This window comes from Thalassophryne amazonica, chromosome 16, assembly GCF_902500255.1.
Source record: "Thalassophryne amazonica chromosome 16, fThaAma1.1, whole genome shotgun sequence".
NCBI lineage: Eukaryota > Metazoa > Chordata > Actinopteri > Batrachoidiformes > Batrachoididae > Thalassophryne > Thalassophryne amazonica.
Window position 1 is genome coordinate 70,872,151 of NC_047118.1, and position 17,907 is coordinate 70,890,057.

Sequence of the window (17,907 nt, forward strand, 5' to 3'; positions counted from 1 at the left end):
TGATTCAAATCCATATGGTTTTTGAAAAAAATAATAAGGTCGGATACTTTTCTAATAGACCTCGTAATTACTTCTTATAATCTGATGAATCATGTTGATAGATTTTTGTTATTGTTTTTGGGGATATATATATATATATATATATATATATATATATATATATATATATATATATATATATATATATGTGTGTGTGTGTATGTACGAGGTCTATTAGAAAAGAAACCAACCTTTTTATTTTTTTCAAAAACCATATGGATTTGAATCACGTGATTGCGTCAGACAAGCTTGAACCCTCGTGCGCATGCGTAAGTTTTTCCACGCCTGTCGGTTGCGTCATTCGCCTGTGAGCAGGCTTTGAGTGAGGAGTGGTCCAGCCCCCTCGGTGACGCGTGGAATTCCTCTGCACGTCTGTCTCAATGTGCCGAAAAAGTGCTGATGTCCACGTCTTTTCACAATTCCTGTGCTAGTCAGACGACGTCCCGGATAAAACACAGCATCCAGTTTGGAAATGAATGGCACGTTCCACTGTTACAGGAGTTTTTGTCATGGAAAGAGGATCGGAGGCTTCGCGCATCGTGGCGGTGCCGCATGGCGCAAAGCAACGCCATGATGAAGCCTCAGGGGACATGTTCTGGCATGTCCAGGCACATCCACAATTTCTCGGATAATCACTTGATGGAAAAACCACCGACAGCTGTCTGAAAACCATCTCAAAGCCGTCCTGTGAGACCAAAACGGAGGTGTTCCTTTGTCTCGCTCCATCAGCAAATCAGTCGTGACGCACGAAGCCTCCGCTCGGCTTTCCATGACAAAATCTCTTGTTAAAAGTGAAATCTGCCGGAAAATGGTTGATGTCCAGCTCTTGTGATAACCAGAGAAAGTGCACACGACAGTCTGGCTCCACAGAGCCATCCGTTTAGAAATGATCCGGTGGTTTGTGGCTCTCGATGGCGGCACGGAGCGCGGCGCGCCGAGCGTCCTTAAAGCGTCCTTAAAGCCGTCCTTAAAGCTGTAGTAACAGTCCTTATTCTCTGTGAAGCCCATAAAATTTTCACCGAAAGCCAGATAAATTTTTCGAATGGTTTCCAGCTGCCAGTCTCTAACAGTTTCTGAAAAAATTCTGATGGAAAAAAAGCCCAAATCATTCCGCCATTTCCTGACAATGAAAATCCGCCGAGGGGGCTGGACCACTCCTCACTCAAAGCCTGCTCACAGGCGAATGACGCAACCGACAGGCGTGGCAAAACTCACGCATGCGCACGAGGGTTCAAGCTTGTCTGACGCAATCACACGTGATTCAAATCCATATGGTTTTTGAAAAAAATAATAAGGTCGGTTTCTTTTCTAATAGACCTCGTATGTATGTATATATATATATATATATATACATATATATATATATATATATATGTGTGTGTGTGTGTGTGTGTGTGTCTGTGTGTGTGTGTGTATATACAAGTTCACTATTAATTGTCTTAAGAGTTTTTGTTATTGTAGAGTCTGTGTGCTGAATATAATTCTTTCATTCATTCAAATTCATTAATTCATAGTCCACAGTGTGGAAGAGAGTTTTATCACATATTATAACAAAAATCTGTCCTATACTCATAAACCAGCTCTCATGCGAGACAACAAAAAACAGGGCTGATAAATCACACACTTTTCCTATCAATTTCACTGCACTGGAAACTGTGGTAATAAAATCAGAGCGAGACAAATCTTAAAACAGGGCGATACAAAAAAGACATTGAAAATACCAGTGTTTGTATCGCCCCGCTTTTCATACACTCAGGAGCCTCCATTTCTTGGCCCCGCCAATGACACACCCCCACTTTTGTGTGACCCTGGTGACAAGTGCAGGATCCAGATCATTTAATTCAACCAAGATGTCTGATCAAGGTGAGAGAGTTTTAGCCTCCCTAGCAGGGAGAATTCTTCAACTTGAGTCTCATACTGAAGTTGTGAGACATCAGTGGACACTCACGACTTTATAGAGAGACATAAGAACATTCCATAATTTACATATTTACATGATTTACCTGCGTTATTCATTCTACATGATTCATGTGTATGACTGTTGTTCTTTATCACACCCTGCATCATGCCCTAATGTATGTGTATCAGCCCTCGTGTATACTTATTTCATATATTAGCAATGCATATTGTCCCAGTTTGTATTGTGATGTACCATAATACTATATTGTTGCATCGTTACAAAAGGGTCCAAAGGAGGAACAATTTACATGCAAACTGTCCAAATCTCACACCAGCTCAAAAGCACTACGGAGTAGTTCCACAAATTTTAGACTGCAGCCTGCAGAAACAAAGACAGCACTTGGACAATGGAACCGAGAGCAAAAGACATCATCATTCAAACCACACGTTTTACATTTCACCCGAGTGGAACTCTCACGGCTCTAATCTCATTAAGGAGCAGGAAAGCATTATCCACCCACTGATTACATCGTGCTCGATTCTTCCTGTGTGGCTTCAGCTCACATAAGTTTTGACTGGGAGACAAACTTACTCATACTCACACTTGATGACGTTATTTGCTCTCAGCGGAGTAGGTTTCCGGTAAATTAAAGGATATGGGTTACATACGATGCGAAGACACCAGTTGCGAGGTCGTGTGGTTTGTGTTAGGCAGAAGAAGACCACGGGGGCCAGAGCCGGGTACAGCTGTTGGTTCTCCTCTTCAGAAATACAGTCTGGGTCACGAATGGGCGCTGTGATGCGAACTCCCAGCGTTGGTCCCACTTGGAACTCTGGTTCCTCATCACTGTGTTCCTGAATGTCCGGAATATATTCACTTTCTCCTGCTCCGTCCTCTTCTTCTTGCACCTCCACCCCATGATGGCCTCCTCTGGCGTCACTTTCATGTCCTGGAGTGTCACTCCGGTGCGGAGTTGATATTGGAGGTCTCACGTCCTCTTGTTCTTGCCCCTCTTGGCGCTCTGCGTACTGGAAGCACGCTCTCCCCTCGCCATCAGTCATGATAGAGCATCAGGAAGAGACACTCTGGAAGGAGGTCAGAGAGAGAGAGAGAGGTCACAGAGAGGTCAATGATAGGAACAGAGACGGGATTCGGCCAGAAGCATCCCAAAGAGGCACAGAGCCAAAAAAAACAGTGTTACGGACAAGATATGTGCAACAGAAAGGTAGCCAAAATTCCCCAAAATAAAAATACTATATTTTAGTAGGGGTAGCACGGTGGGTTAGTGGTTAGCACTGTTGCCTCACAGCAAGAAGATCATGGGATTGATTCCCACCTGGGGTCTTTCTGTGTGGAGTTTGCATGTATTCCCCGTGTTTGTGTGGGTTCCCTCCAGGTGCTCCGGCTTCCTCCCACATTCAAAGATGTGCAAGTTAGGTGAACTGGAAACTTTAAATTGTCCATAGGTGTGCATGCAGGTGTGATTGTGTTTGTCTGTCTGTCTGTCTGTCTATATGTGGCCTTATGACAAACTAGTGTCCTGTCCGGGGTGTACCACACCTCACACCCAATGAGTGCTGGGATAGGCTCCATCACCCCCATGACCCTTATTTGGAGTAAGCAGGTATGGAAAGTGGATGGATGGATATATTTTAGTAAATTTATTAAATCAATGAAGTATATAAAATCTCCCAAATAACACTAGCCAACTATTTTAGTCATTTCTTAAGTTATAGTATTTACAAAATAAGAGCTGATAAATAAAATATACTTTATTATTATTAAAGCCAAAAAATTTGGCTTTAATCTGTTGAATCATAAATTGTTCATTAGATTAGATTAGATTAGAATGAATTTTATTGATCTCTTGGGAAGACTCCCTCAGGGAAATTGAGGTTCTAGCAGCATTGTATAGCAGCACACAGGGTAAGAAGCACACAGAGTATCAAAAGTAAAAGTAAAAAAAAAAAAAACAACAGTTTGCAAATATAAATATAAATACACAAATATAAATATAAATACCAGACATACTAATACAATAATATGCTTTTGGAGGGCAGTGTCTAACTCGGGTGAATATCAGTCATTTTGGGCGACTGGGCATGGACAGAGGGACTCAGAAAATGCATACCGCACGACAACTGCATATTATTTGCGTTATTATCACTTACTGAGATACACAACACGTGGAATCACATTAACAATATTTAATGTCATTTCAAAACGCACGACACCCAGCAAACGCGCACATAAAAAGTTGGCTCACTTTAACTTTTGTCATGTTGGCTGGTATCGCGCTGCTCTCCAAATTCGCCAGGGCATCCTTATCAAGTTGGCTGCTTTGGCTCCTGTTCATTGTCGGACTATCCATGATAAAATCACATTGGGACCAACGCACACTTCTCGCCTTTTCATGTTACCGTCTGCGGACAGTTCTTGGGTTGCGCGTGCTATGACGTCATCACTTTATGCACAGCTGCAGTAGCGGGCGGGTATCCCAATGCCCGCCCGCTACTGCGGGCAGGTATGGACAGGTAGCGTGAATGTAAATCTATGCTACCGGCCCAGCAACGCCTCAGTAAGTGATAATAATGATCAATACTGGTTTACTGGCTACTGCTGTTCCTCTCATTCCCGTCCTCTGTCTTCCTGTTACTCCTCCTCCCCCAAATGAGGAGTTGTATAGTCTGATGGCCTGAGGGACAAAGGAGTTTTTCAGTCTGTTGGTCCTGCACTTGGGAAGGAGCATTTATTGGTAAAATATTGAGAAACATGTTACAAGCTCCTTCTAAATTACATATATTTAATCCAGTTGCAGTTCATCATTGGTAAATGTTGTCATTGTGTTGCAGTACTGTTTCCTTATCCAAGTAACATTAGTTTTTATATAATGTTCTTTTTGCAAGCTTGGTATTAGCAGTAATGTCAAGGTATTGACATCACATCCAAAGTTAGCATGATCTGAGTTCCTCCATTGTGAGCCACGGTATTTATAATGTGAATTTAAAAAGACACATTATTGTGGTGGCTGAGCACCCGAGTGAGGGGAAGGCCTTAAAGTAGTGATTCAAGTTAGATTTAACTGTCCATGTGTCTTAAAAGCTCACTAGCATCATGGAACTGGATGCTAATGTGTTAATGTTAGCATGAAAACTCACTAACATCACATAAAGTGATGCCAACAGGCTAACATTAGCATGAAAATGTGTCAGTATCACTAATGCGATGCTAATGGACATCATATAACACAATGCTAATGGGCGAATGTTAGCATGAGCTGAGTGCTTCCATTTTGAGACACCGAAATTATAATGCACTTTTAAAAAACAGTTACAATTTTGATTTGAAAAATCTTATTGGACATTTTCAGGTAATTTTACATGTTGCCTAAAAACTGACTAAGTATGCGTGCTTTTTGAGTTTTTCGCTGGACAGTCTTACTAACATGCAAGAGACACAAATTTGGGACTTAAAGAATTATGACACAGATTTGCAGATGCCGAAAAAAGAGACACACCAAGATAATGAAAGTGTTTCATGGCGCATATATTTAGGGTGACGGATCACAACATAAACTACATGTAAAAGAGGTATTTTCTGTTTTTACATCCGCCAAGGACGTAATAAAATTATTGGCGTTTATTTATTTGTCTGTCTTTTAGCAAGATTACGTCAGAACTACTGCACGGATTTTGAACTTTTCACCACAGATAGATATTAGACAACGGAAGACTCCATTTAATTTTGGAGGTGATCTGGATCCGGATCGGGATTCCGGATCAAGTTTCATTTTATATAGGCTTTGAAGGATTACTGTTAGCAAGATTGCGTCAAAACTACTGCACGGATTGTGACGAACTTTCAACACAGATACATATTAGGCCACGGAACACCATTAAATTTTGCAGGTGATCTGGATCTGGATCTGGATCCGAATCCGGATTCGAGTTTCACTTTATATAGGCTTTAAAGGATTACGTCAAAACTCCTTCACGGATTCTCGCCAAATTTTCACCATTGATACATACATATTAGGCCATGGAAGACCGCACTGAATTTTGGAGGTAATCTGGATCCGGATCCAGATTCTGGAGCAAGATTTTACTTTATATACACAGTAAATTTTGCTGAGTAAAATATACTCTGCCGGGATAACATTTGGTTCCTGTCTAAATAAAGTAAAATACACTCTATTATAGAGTGAAATCAGCTCTACCATCTTGTCAAATCAAGTGTTTCTACTCCAATAAAAGCTGATTTTACACTGTGATAGAGTTGTATTTTATATTAAAACTGTATTTTGACTGGGACCAAATGTTATCCCAGCAGAGTAAATTTTATTCTGCAAAATTTACTGTGTAGGCTTTGAAGGATTACATCAAAACTACTTCATGGATTCTCACCAAATTTGCACCACAGAGACATATTAGGGCATGAAAGACTCCACTGCATTTTGGAGGTGATCCGCATCCGGATTGACAGACATCAGAAATCTCTGATTGCTCTTGTTTACAGATGTTATATGACCCAGCAAATCAAAAGGATGTTTGACAGGTTTTAATGAAGGGGGCGTGAAAGAAAATGATGCATAGACCCATCCTTTGAGTTGGGTCCACATACTGAATATTTGGACAGACAAGTGATCTGCTCCATCATGAAATGGTTATTTCCTCTCATCCCAACACCACCTGTGCTTCAAGGTTAAAAGGAATCTAGTTATCATTCCTGTTCACAGTGGAGGTAATAAAAGGCAGAATGAGACAGTAAATTAAATACTGAGTATATTAAACACAACATTATTTGCTGTAATGGTGTCTCAATAGTACCATAACATTAAGTGCTACTATGTTGTAAAAGTTTACTTTCTCATTTTCTACCTAAACATTTTTGTCAAGTCAGATGACTCACCAAGTTCATTGAGATTACAATTTTTGCTACATAATATCACGGTTTGAGTACTGGCCTTTGGTGTAGAAGGTGACTAGCTTGTGTCCCAGTTGGGTTTGGCACCTGATACCCCAGTTTATTGACCTACTAACCCAGCAGTAAAAGATGCCGTTCTGGAAGAAATAAAGGACTTAGCCTTCCTCTCTGGAAAGACAAGGGTGACTGTTTGGATTACACCACAATTTGTCTAAATTCTGCAAAACTTATTTCCTCATTAAGTTAAACTGTAACTATGCAATTCTGGTCACTTTTCTGTAGTTTTCTCCTTTTTTGTCACATTTGTCTCTACAGAGCCCCCCTACAGCTTGGACTACATATTTCACAAAACTGTCGTTAAAAATCACTGCCAACCCTCCCGCCTCCCCTCTTGCCCAGATGTCTATATGGATTTTTTTTTTTTTTTTTTTTTTTTTTTTTTTTTTTTTTTTGCTCAGCAGAGGCAGCGGATGCAATTTGTGGCATGACAATCCACAGAAATTGTTGTGTGGGCCGCCAGAAGAGGAGGTACTGCTGGCCTACCACCAGAGGGCGCCCTGCCTGAAGTGCGGGCTTCAGGAACAAGACACAGCCGGGAGTGACAGCTGTTACTCATTCTTCATCATCCCACTCCATAAAACCCAGACGTCATCTCCACCTCATCGCCGAGATATCGTACTTCACTGGAGGTAATATCCTCAGCTGTTTGTTTTGCAATATAATCTGTATATTGTGAGTGTTTGCAGGAGTACCAGTCCCTCTTTCTGTGGAAGCTGAGTGAGTGCAGGACGGCACTCTTTTCCCCTGAGGAATCACTGCGGTACCCTTCAGCATATTGAGTGAGAGGTGGAGGTGGCATTCCCACCGTTGTTGTTACGGGGTGTACACACACCCACACTTGACTGTCTTTGTTCTTTGCCGGCAGTACCAGATCCGACAGTCGGGGACGGTGATCACCTGGGAATTCGGGACTTGGCGGCTCCAGTATTCACCAGGTTCGGTGGCGGCGGAAATCGTGTGGTTCCGGCTCTTCTCAGGACAGACGTCTTCTATCCTCGAGCCTGCCCACACGTCACCTTTGTGGATTGACTGTAATCATATTCTGAGATAGTCTGTGTATTCGTTGTGCACCTTCACAACATTAAATTGTTACTTTTTGGCTCATCTATTGACCGTTCATTTGCGCCCCCTGTTGTGGGTCCGTGTCACTACACTTTCACAACAGAAATACATAGAAGATAGAGAATTTATCTCAATACACTTATGACTACAACAGCAAGAATACCAGTTCTGCGCCCTTTTTTTATGCTTCTTTATCTTTCAACTCTTGCCATTCTGAGAAAGCCTGACTTAGGATGACTCATGTATGTGACCCCTCACTCAGTCACACGTTCTTTTTCACCTCCTCTGACAGTGATTTTCATTGGTTTTATTCCTACTCTGCCATGAAGATGAACATGTAAGAAATTAAGCCTTCGTTGGTTTATTTATAGCTGGTAGCCAGACGGTGCCTCTGGGGGGAGGGGGGGTATATACTTCACAGTACTGTAAAGCAGTTGGTGTTTCTCACAAGACCCAAGACATTCTCATTCAAAGGAGACTGGATCAGTGTCTCTAAAGTTACAAGGCTGCCCGCTACAAGACACTTGGGGGAGCCGGCACTCACCTTGGAAAAAGTCATTTAGCAATTATAATTGCTCTCAAACTGTAAAATTAAGGTTAAAATATTGTATAGTCCTCCTTTAATTGTTTACTGCTCAAACAACTTTCAATTAAGTCTCCAGATTAAAATTCCATCTATAAACATTTTTTTTTTGCCAGTATTCAAATTCAAAAAATTTTAATCAATAAAAAATGTTTTTATTGAAAACTGCACATCCTTTCAAATTTCAAAAACCTGTCAAAATTTAGTTTCTACCAAAATCCAAGCATTATAATCAGGGAATAACCCTGTTGTGTCCGATGATTTGAAGACGTTCATGCTGGTTATACAGTCACAATTTGAGGTTTAATCTAATCCTATTCCATTCTTTGCATGGTTTATTTTTCTGTAGGTAATTTGGTTGGCGAGGCTTACCGTGAGTCGCTCCAACAGCGATCAGGGTGCAGAGTAATCCGTCAAATGTGAAACGGTAATTCTGTGTCAGAATCCACATCACTACTTTTGTATGGTATCTTAAATTCACCCATCCCTCACTCTCAGCTAACAGCCCCATTATGACATCTGCGTAGCAGCATGCGCAGTCGGTCTTCTGTCGAATTGTGTGTCTCGTCGCATAAATTGACAGTTCCGCGTCCCAACAATATTGCGCATGCATGCGCAGTTGCGCAGAGGGCTGGCCAGTCCACAGGAATGCCACCTCATCAGAAAACCAGTCAGGGCATGGAGTAATACATCCAAATGTGAAATGGTCTAATATTTTGCCACCGCTGCCCAGTCTTATATGGTCTGAAATCTCACATGATTAACCAATCAGATATGCAGAAAAAATGTAATTGATTATAATGTCGGTTTATTACCTCTGCCAATGAAGTGGAGCGGAGGTTATGTTTTCACCCCTGTTTGTTTGTTTCTTTCGTTCTTTCTTTCTTTGTCTGTTTGATTTTGAACAGCCTGGAGCTCGCAAATTTTCATATATCGTTATGAAATTTTTACTGATCGGCAAGAATTGATTGAATGTTCAAGGTCATAGGTCAAAGATCAAAGTCAGGAAAAATCTTGGAATATTGAAAAAATCCCTATCTTTAACATTGATCAAATTTTCAAATATGCATAACTCTGTCAAAAAGGATCACATTTCTTTCATATTTGAAAGCATTATGAAGGATGGCATCCTTTATTGACTGACGTTTGATCCAGATCTGATCCAGGTTACAGAATTTTTTGGCCATTTAAATTTAGCATTGAAAACTCCATTTAGTGTATAATTTACATTATAGCTTAATCAAACATGACCCAGTCACTCTCATACATACATCACCTGACAACGTCTGATCCAGATCTGATCCGGATTGTGGATTTTGTGGACATTTGAAGTTAATATTGAAAAGCCGATTTGGTGTATGTTTTGCATTCAATCTCAATAAAAAGTGCCTCAATCACTCTCATTTTTTTCTGTTATGGATATACCTACACCACCAAAATTGGATGGAGGTTCTATTTTTATGCCTGTTTGTCTATCTTCCAGTTATCAGTCGGAACCTAAGTGCCAAAAACCAGTGACAAATTGTGCATAGCAAAGATAACCAATGTTCTTTGAAAATTATCTGAAAAAGCATTCAGAAACTGAAAAAATTGAAAAAAGTTGACAACACCACATAAAAACGTTGATTCAAGTCCATAAACTAAATATATACTCCTGACATTTGATCACATATAATCTATCTTATGAAAAGTCACTTGTAACAGGACTTTGACCTTGAAAATTTTTTCCAAGGTAAAACTGGAAACTACTTTGTAAAAACTTTGTAAAGTGTTGCAAAATTGCGGCTCATTTTAACGAAGACAGCATATTTACCTGGGAGAATTCCTTAATGAATATTTTATTTTCTTTTTAATGCATCTTTTAACACCAAATGCAGTTCATACTGTGTGTTTCCTTGATTTTTCCCCACCTTCGGGGAATTTTTTTTTTTTTCTTAACAGCACAAATTTGGATCATATTGGCAATGTCATATTATGAATCCCTCATTTAAAGGCTAAGGAATAAAACTCTACTGGTGTCAAAGAAAATTATATATATACCGACAGTCACCGAGCTAAGCTTCAGGTCTTCAGTCTTTGTGGAATGAAGGGAATCCCCGATTGCAACACTTGACAAAATGAATAGTCAGAATTTCTGGGTTTGTATTGATCTGGAACAAGACCAGAATTGTATCCATTCATGAAGAAAGTGTCGAACATGTTGAGAGAGTCAGTTATCTTTGGAGTGACACATGAAACTCTGGGAGCTCGGCCAGTGAAATGACATCTGGAGGTCATGAGGTCACTGGTCAGAGGTGTTTCGCGAGGCCAATGTCTTTGCAGGAGTACAGAAGTGTAAGTCTTCAAGGACCTGATGCTTCCTCTTCTAGACATGATTTTGTTCTAATCCTTCACTGTCAAAGCACAGAAAAAAAAAAAGAGGAATCAACCAGAGTTGACTGGTGACATGAGTTTTCTATTGACAGGAGCCCCACTTTACGCTCCATTCGCAGCCTTATAGGGAGAAATGATCAACAGTTATGATAAATCTGACTTCAGAAACTGAATCTACGTATCTGAATTGACCTAAGCACAGGTTTTCACATCTTAAATGTAAATAGCCGGCAGAGCCGTCGGCCAGAGAATCAACAGCGATTACAAGCACAGAGCATGTATTTTCCACTGACAGCACAACACCGCTGCAGCACTTCAACCTTTCAAGATGGCGGAGCTGCAATCCACTAGGGGCAGGCCCTTTGTACAACTCGACCTATCTAGTATTCTGTTAAGTGTGAATTCACACACGCTCTAAGACATAACCGTTGAATTTAACCCTCTGGGGTCCGAGGGCATTTTTTTGGACAGTTCACTCACCTGGCATAAATGTTTTATTATTGCTGTTAACAGCTCTCCCTGCATCCCACAATCAAGTTTGATATTCATTGGTAAAACAACTTGATGACGATTTTATAATATACCTATAAATGATAAATGTGTGGTTTTCTGAAGGGTGTAAAAAGCCATATTCATTGGTAAAATAACTTGATGACGATTTTATCATATACCTATAAATGATAAATGTATGGTTTTCTGAAGGGTGTAAAAAGCCATATTCATTGGTAAAACAACTTGATAACGATTTTATAATATACCTATAAATGATAAATGTGTGGTTTTCTGAAGGGTGTAAAAAGCCATATTCATTGGTAAAACAACTTGATAACAATTTTATCATATACCTATAAATGATAAATGTATGGTTTTCTGAAGGGTATAAAAAGACATATTCATTGGTAAACAACTTGATGACGATTTTATAATATACCTATAAATGATAAATGTGTGGTTTTCTGAAGGGTGTAAAAAGCCATATTCATTGGTAAAACAACTTGATGACGATTTTATCATATACCTATAAATGATAAATGTATGGTTTTCTGAAGGGTGTAAAAAGCCATATTCATTGGTAAAACAACTTGATAACGATTTTATCATATACCTATAAATGATAAATGTATGGTTTTCTGAAGGGTATAAAAAGACATATGCATTGGTAAAACAACTTGATGACGATTTTATAATATACCTATAAATGATAAATGTGTGGTTTTCTGAAGGGTGTAAAAAGCCATATTCATTGGTAAAATAACTTGATGACGATTTTATCATATACCTATAAATGATAAATGTATGGTTTTCTGAAGGGTGTAAAAAGCCATATTCATTGGTAAAACAACTTGATAACGATTTTATAATATACCTATAAATGATAAATGTGTGGTTTTCTGAAGGGTGTAAAAAGCCATATTCATTGGTAAAACAACTTGATAACAATTTTATCATATACCTATAAATGATAAATGTATGGTTTTCTGAAGGGTATAAAAAGACATATTCATTGGTAAAACAACTTGATGACGATTTTATAATATACCTATAAATGATAAATGTGTGGTTTTCTGAAGGGTGTAAAAAGCCATATTCATTGGTAAAACAACTTGATGACGATTTTATCATATACCTATAAATGATAAATGTATGGTTTTCTGAAGGGTATAAAAAGCCATATTCATTGGTAAAACAACTTGATGACGATTTTATCATATACCTATAAATGATAAATGTATGGTTTTCTGAAGGGTATAAAAAGCCATATTCATTGGTAAAACAACTTGATGACGATTTTATCATATACCTATAAATGATAAATGTATGGTTTTCTGAAGGGTGTAAAAAGCCATATTCATTGGTAAAACAACTTGATGACGATTTTATAATATACCTATAAATGATAAATGTGTGGTTTTCTGAAGGGTGTAAAAAGCCATATTCATCGGTAAAACAACTTGATAACAATTTTATCATATACCTATAAATGATAAATGTATGGTTTTCTGAAGGGTATAAAAAGACATATTCATTGGTAAAACAACTTGATGACGATTTTATAATATACCTATAAATGATAAATGTGTGGTTTTCTGAAGGGTGTAAAAAGCCATATTCATTGGTAAAATAACTTGATGACGATTTTATCATATACCTATAAATGATAAATGTATGGTTTTCTGAAGGGTATAAAAAGCCATATTCATTGGTAAAACAACTTGATGACGATTTTATCATATACCTATAAATGATAAATGTATGGTTTTCTGAAGGGTATAAAAAGCCATATTCATTGGTAAAACAACTTGATGACGATTTTATCATATACCTATAAATGATAAATGTATGGTTTTCTGAAGGGTGTAAAAAGCCATATTCATTGGTAAAACAACTTGATAACGATTTTATCATATACCTATAAATGATAAATGTATGGTTTTCTGAAGGGTATAAAAAGACATATGCATTGGTAAAACAACTTGATGACGATTTTATAATATACCTATAAATGATAAATGTGTGGTTTTCTGAAGGGTGTAAAAAGCCATATTCATTGGTAAAACAACTTGATAACGATTTTATCATATACCTATAAATGATAAATGTATGGTTTTCTGAAGGGTATAAAAAGACATATTCATTGGTAAAACAACTTGATGACGATTTTATAATATACCTATAAATGATAAATGTGTGGTTTTCTGAAGGGTGCAAAAAGCCATATTCATTGGTAAAACAACTTGATGACGATTTTATCATATACCTATAAATGATAAATGTATGGTTTTCTGAAGGGTATAAAAAGCCATATTCATTGGTAAAAACAACTTGATGACGATTTTATCATATACCTATAAATGATAAATGTGTGGTTTTCTGAAGGGTGTAAAAAGCCATATTCATTGGTAAAACAACTTGATAACAATTTTATCATATACAGTGGTCCCTCGTTTATCGCGGGAGTTACGTTCTAAAAATAATCCACGATAGGCGAAATCCGCGAAGTAGTCAGCGTTATTTTTTACAATTATTATAGATGTTTTAACACTGTAAAACCCCTTACTATACACTTTATACACTTTTCTCAAACAGGCATTAACATTTTCTCACTTTTCTCTCCTGTGTAAACACTCAAAGTTCAAACCTTAGTAGAAAAAAAAATAGAATGTTTTCCTATAAATAATTATGATGCTTTTAGAACTAATGAATTTAATTTTAACGATCAATCCACGAGGTTGGACACTTAAGAAATTATTAATAGTGACTCACCAGTATTTCACAGTTCCTCTGACTGCGCCTCTTCATCGTGGCGCCGCTCCGCTGTCCAGATTGGCTGATTACTTGGGTGGTATGAAAAATATTACCCGTCCGTGAAAAGGGTGTATTGCTATTTATTCTTTAGTGTTTTATCCAATCATACTGGCGTATCATTTTAGGTATATGATAATGTGATTTACTGCTTTTGATAAAGATGATGACGGTGTTTGGGGTTTTATTTTCCATTTATTTATTTTTCATGTGTTCATTTTGTGTTTGTGATCGCCTTTGAATTTACCCAGCAGCCCTTGCGGTGCTTAAACGCAAAACTGGCTTATCAGTAGTCGACAATGTACCAAGTCAATTTTCAAGATCGGTCATCTGGGCATTTAACCTCTGGGGCGAGTTTTGTCGGTGAACATATCACCAAACTCAATACAAATACATGTCATTTGGTCACTATTCAACGGGATCAGACTCCTCAATAAAGTCAATTTAATGTACAATGGTTCATTTCAGGTCAGCTTGGTGTATGAATCTCAATGTTCCAGGCAGGGATTGCTATCAAAACCAATCTAGCTGATTTCAATAGAACAGCATACAGACCGAGCGTATTTTCACCGAGCGACCATTCGTGGAATTACGAATTCTCCCCTTCTGATTGGTCACTTTGCCAAAGTGACCTAGCACCGACCTCGAGAATACTAAAAGTTAGCAGTTAGTGGTTAGCAGTAAATGCCGCTAAATTTTTGGGGGGGTTATCAGTTTATCGTTATAAAAGTTAACTTTTCAGTTAGCGGTTTAATGGGTATCAAAGCTAACTTTTGGGTTAGCTTTGCAGCTAGGTCAACTGGAACAATGTGGATAAAGCACCTGGTCCAAAGACTCAGACAGGTAGCCTGAAGGACACACCTTGAATTGAACATCAGTCTATAAATTGGTGGTCCAACTCCAATCTTAAAGATTCACCTGTTTTATTAATAGTTTCTATTAAGAATGAAAGCCAAATACATAATTTCAGTACATGATTTATAGCTGTACAGTTTAGTTTGACTGATTGCGCCTGTGAATACAGCAAATTAATTTTAACTTTGAACCAAAATTAACTGAGCAGTCTTTATTTCTCATGGTACACACAACAAAAACATGTCCTCTGCATTTGACTCATCCTAATTATAGTTGGACATTATCCAACCACTAGGAGCAGTAGGCAGCTACAATCCAGCCCTCGGGGACCAATTCCAGGTCCAAAGAGACTGCTTCGGTACAAGGAGCATGAACCTAATATGTGTGTGTTTTTATGGTGGGAAGAAATTGTAGTGCCCAAAGTAAACCCACGCAGACATGTGGAGAACATGCAAACACAGAAAAAAAAAGAGAAAAAGTGGACATTTGCAGGGTCCAGGACCACACATTCTGATTGTCAGGCAAGAGTGTTTTGTGTGTGTGTGTGTGTGTGTGTGTGTGTGTGTGTGTGTGTGTGTGTGTGTGTGTGTGTGTGTGTGTGTGTGTGTGTGTGTGTGTGTGTGTGTGTGTGTGTGTGTGTGTTTGTTTTTCTCAACATAATATAAGCATAATTGGAACATTTTGAGCTGGAACACCAAATTAGCAATACAGGCTTTAAATATGAAATAATGGTCATTGTGTTTTCATTTCTTCATTTGTTTTCCATGCTTTATGACGTCACAAATATCAAATGGGAGTTTAAAGAAGTCCAGATTCAAACTCATGTGTGTGTTTTGATTTAAGCTTATCTCATTATTCAAGTTAAACCAATAACCTATTTTCCTTACAGCGCATTTAAGATAAAAAATAATGTCTATGAGTTGAAATGAAATCATTTGTTTTCCTCCATAATGATCTTATTATCATATTGTGGAGATATGGGGATTTTTTTTTTTCACCCCTCCTCTCTCTCTTCCTGTTGCTATGTGATTGAACAGATGGACACTCTCTCTCTCTCTTTCTCTCTCTCTCTCTCTCTCTCTCTCTCTCTCTCTCTTCCCACAGCGCACCGTGGAAAGGGTAATGCGCAAAACACACACACAATAAAAATGAATAAATGCATAAAAATCCTCATAAATTCTGTTTCTTATAACAAGTGGAATATCAGCGAGAACAAAGCACCGATCACTTTGATCGATCCGCAGACTTTTCTATTCCAAACGCTTTTTTTTTCTTTGTTACCATTACGGGAGACGCGCATCTGATGTTCGAGGCGTTTGTCGCCTCTCCTGAAGAGACAAACAGGAAAACAGAGACTTTTTAAAAAGAAAAATAAAGATATTTAATTAGAATTGGCTTTGAATAAAGAATAAAGTACTTCCAGAAGTAAAGAAGGGCTGTAAAGCTGCAGCGCCATCACCTGTGGTTTTTCATTGTATCGACGTGGGGAAAAAAAAAGGAGATTCCTCACGAATACAACAACTTTTATTGTTTTGAAATACCTTATGGAGACGGAATCGGGACTTCCCATAAGCATGGTCCGTGACTTTCCGTGGCACACCCAGCCTTTGTCAGCAACTCGATGGGAGCTTCCCTTTCTTTCCTCTCTTCGGAAATCTCTTTACTCCACTTCTTTTTCACAGATCATCGATAATCCGTTCCACGAAATCACTGCTAAGATTCAAACAATCACTGGAAGTGGTCTCGCTGTGCGCCTCAGGTTAAACACCTCTCCACATCCGCGCGTCCAGCCATCCTCGCTGAGCTGTTGGTTTTACGCAGCGTGGAGCGGAGGCGCGCGCTGGAGGCTCGTACCGTGTGGGCTGCTGCTGACTGTAAAAGCTCAAGCTCCGTGGCTGATGATCCGATACGGAAAAACATGGCCCAGGACCCGGGAGCCCTGACACGTGACGCGATGCCTGGCTGTGGCGGCGGCGCACACATGCGCGTAAAAATAAATAAATAAAAATGGCACGAAGACCCTGTGCGCGCACGCACTCGGTACTATTGCATCACGCAGTCAGGTGAAGATCATGGACATGAAAAATTTATAAACGGCCACATAAAGTCGAGGTTTTCATGGAGGGTTTTCATGCGCTGAGTGCAGAACCCTGTTTGAGATCAAGATTCTTCATTAATATTCCCTAATAAACAAGCGGATATGTAATAAATAACCTTCTTTTGTTGCTCAGTGTGTTTGAACATTCTCCAAAATCAGCTTTGGAACAGCAAAAGCAAAGTAAATCAAGATGTTCCTGTAATAATAAAGTCGTGAGTCTGGCTGTGCGTTTGGATTTATTTAAAATTCCATTTTGCAGCACCCCATCGTTCATTGTAATGTAAATCTGTTAACAATGAAAAGAACGAAATCATAGCATCCTGTTGGAGTAAGCCATATGAAAGAATTATGATACTTAAAATACTAAAAAAAAAAATCCACAGTAATGACAGCACACCCAATGAGAGGGGTTACATGCTACATATGGGGGAACTATATGAACATCAACATCCACACTGTCCCACACATGGATGCTGCAGTGCTTGGCACTACACAAGGCTTAGCATGCACTGATAACCCTCATCAGGAACTCAGTGGGACCATGGAAGACATCACTGAAGGCCAGTCCCTCAAGTCACCATCAAGTATGAAATATACCAAGGTGCATACATGGTCCCACTGCTGTTCTGCATAGGTCTCAAACCCCTCAGCCAACTCATCATAAAGAGTGAATCCAGATATCAATTCAAGAGTGGAGTAACCCTCAGCCAC

General features: G+C 38.9%; 1 protein-coding gene across 3 annotated transcripts in view; it reads right to left on the reverse strand.

Moving 5' to 3' along the window:
• cacna1ha (calcium channel, voltage-dependent, T type, alpha 1H subunit a) overlaps positions 1-16,979 on the reverse strand; it is a 483,986-nt gene extending 467,007 nt beyond the window's left edge. The window contains exons 1-2 of one of the 3 annotated variants that reach the window (XM_034190926.1): positions 16,640-16,979; positions 2,597-3,024 (exon numbers count right to left, since the gene is read on the reverse strand). In XM_034190926.1, the coding sequence (XP_034046817.1) occupies positions 2,597-3,000 (404 nt within the window). In that variant the 5' untranslated portion in view covers positions 3,001-3,024; positions 16,640-16,979. The remainder of the gene's footprint in view (positions 1-2,596; positions 3,025-16,639) is intronic. The other 2 variants (XM_034190928.1, XM_034190927.1) reach the window with 2 other exon arrangements.
• Between the last annotated feature and the right edge of the window lie 928 nt (positions 16,980-17,907).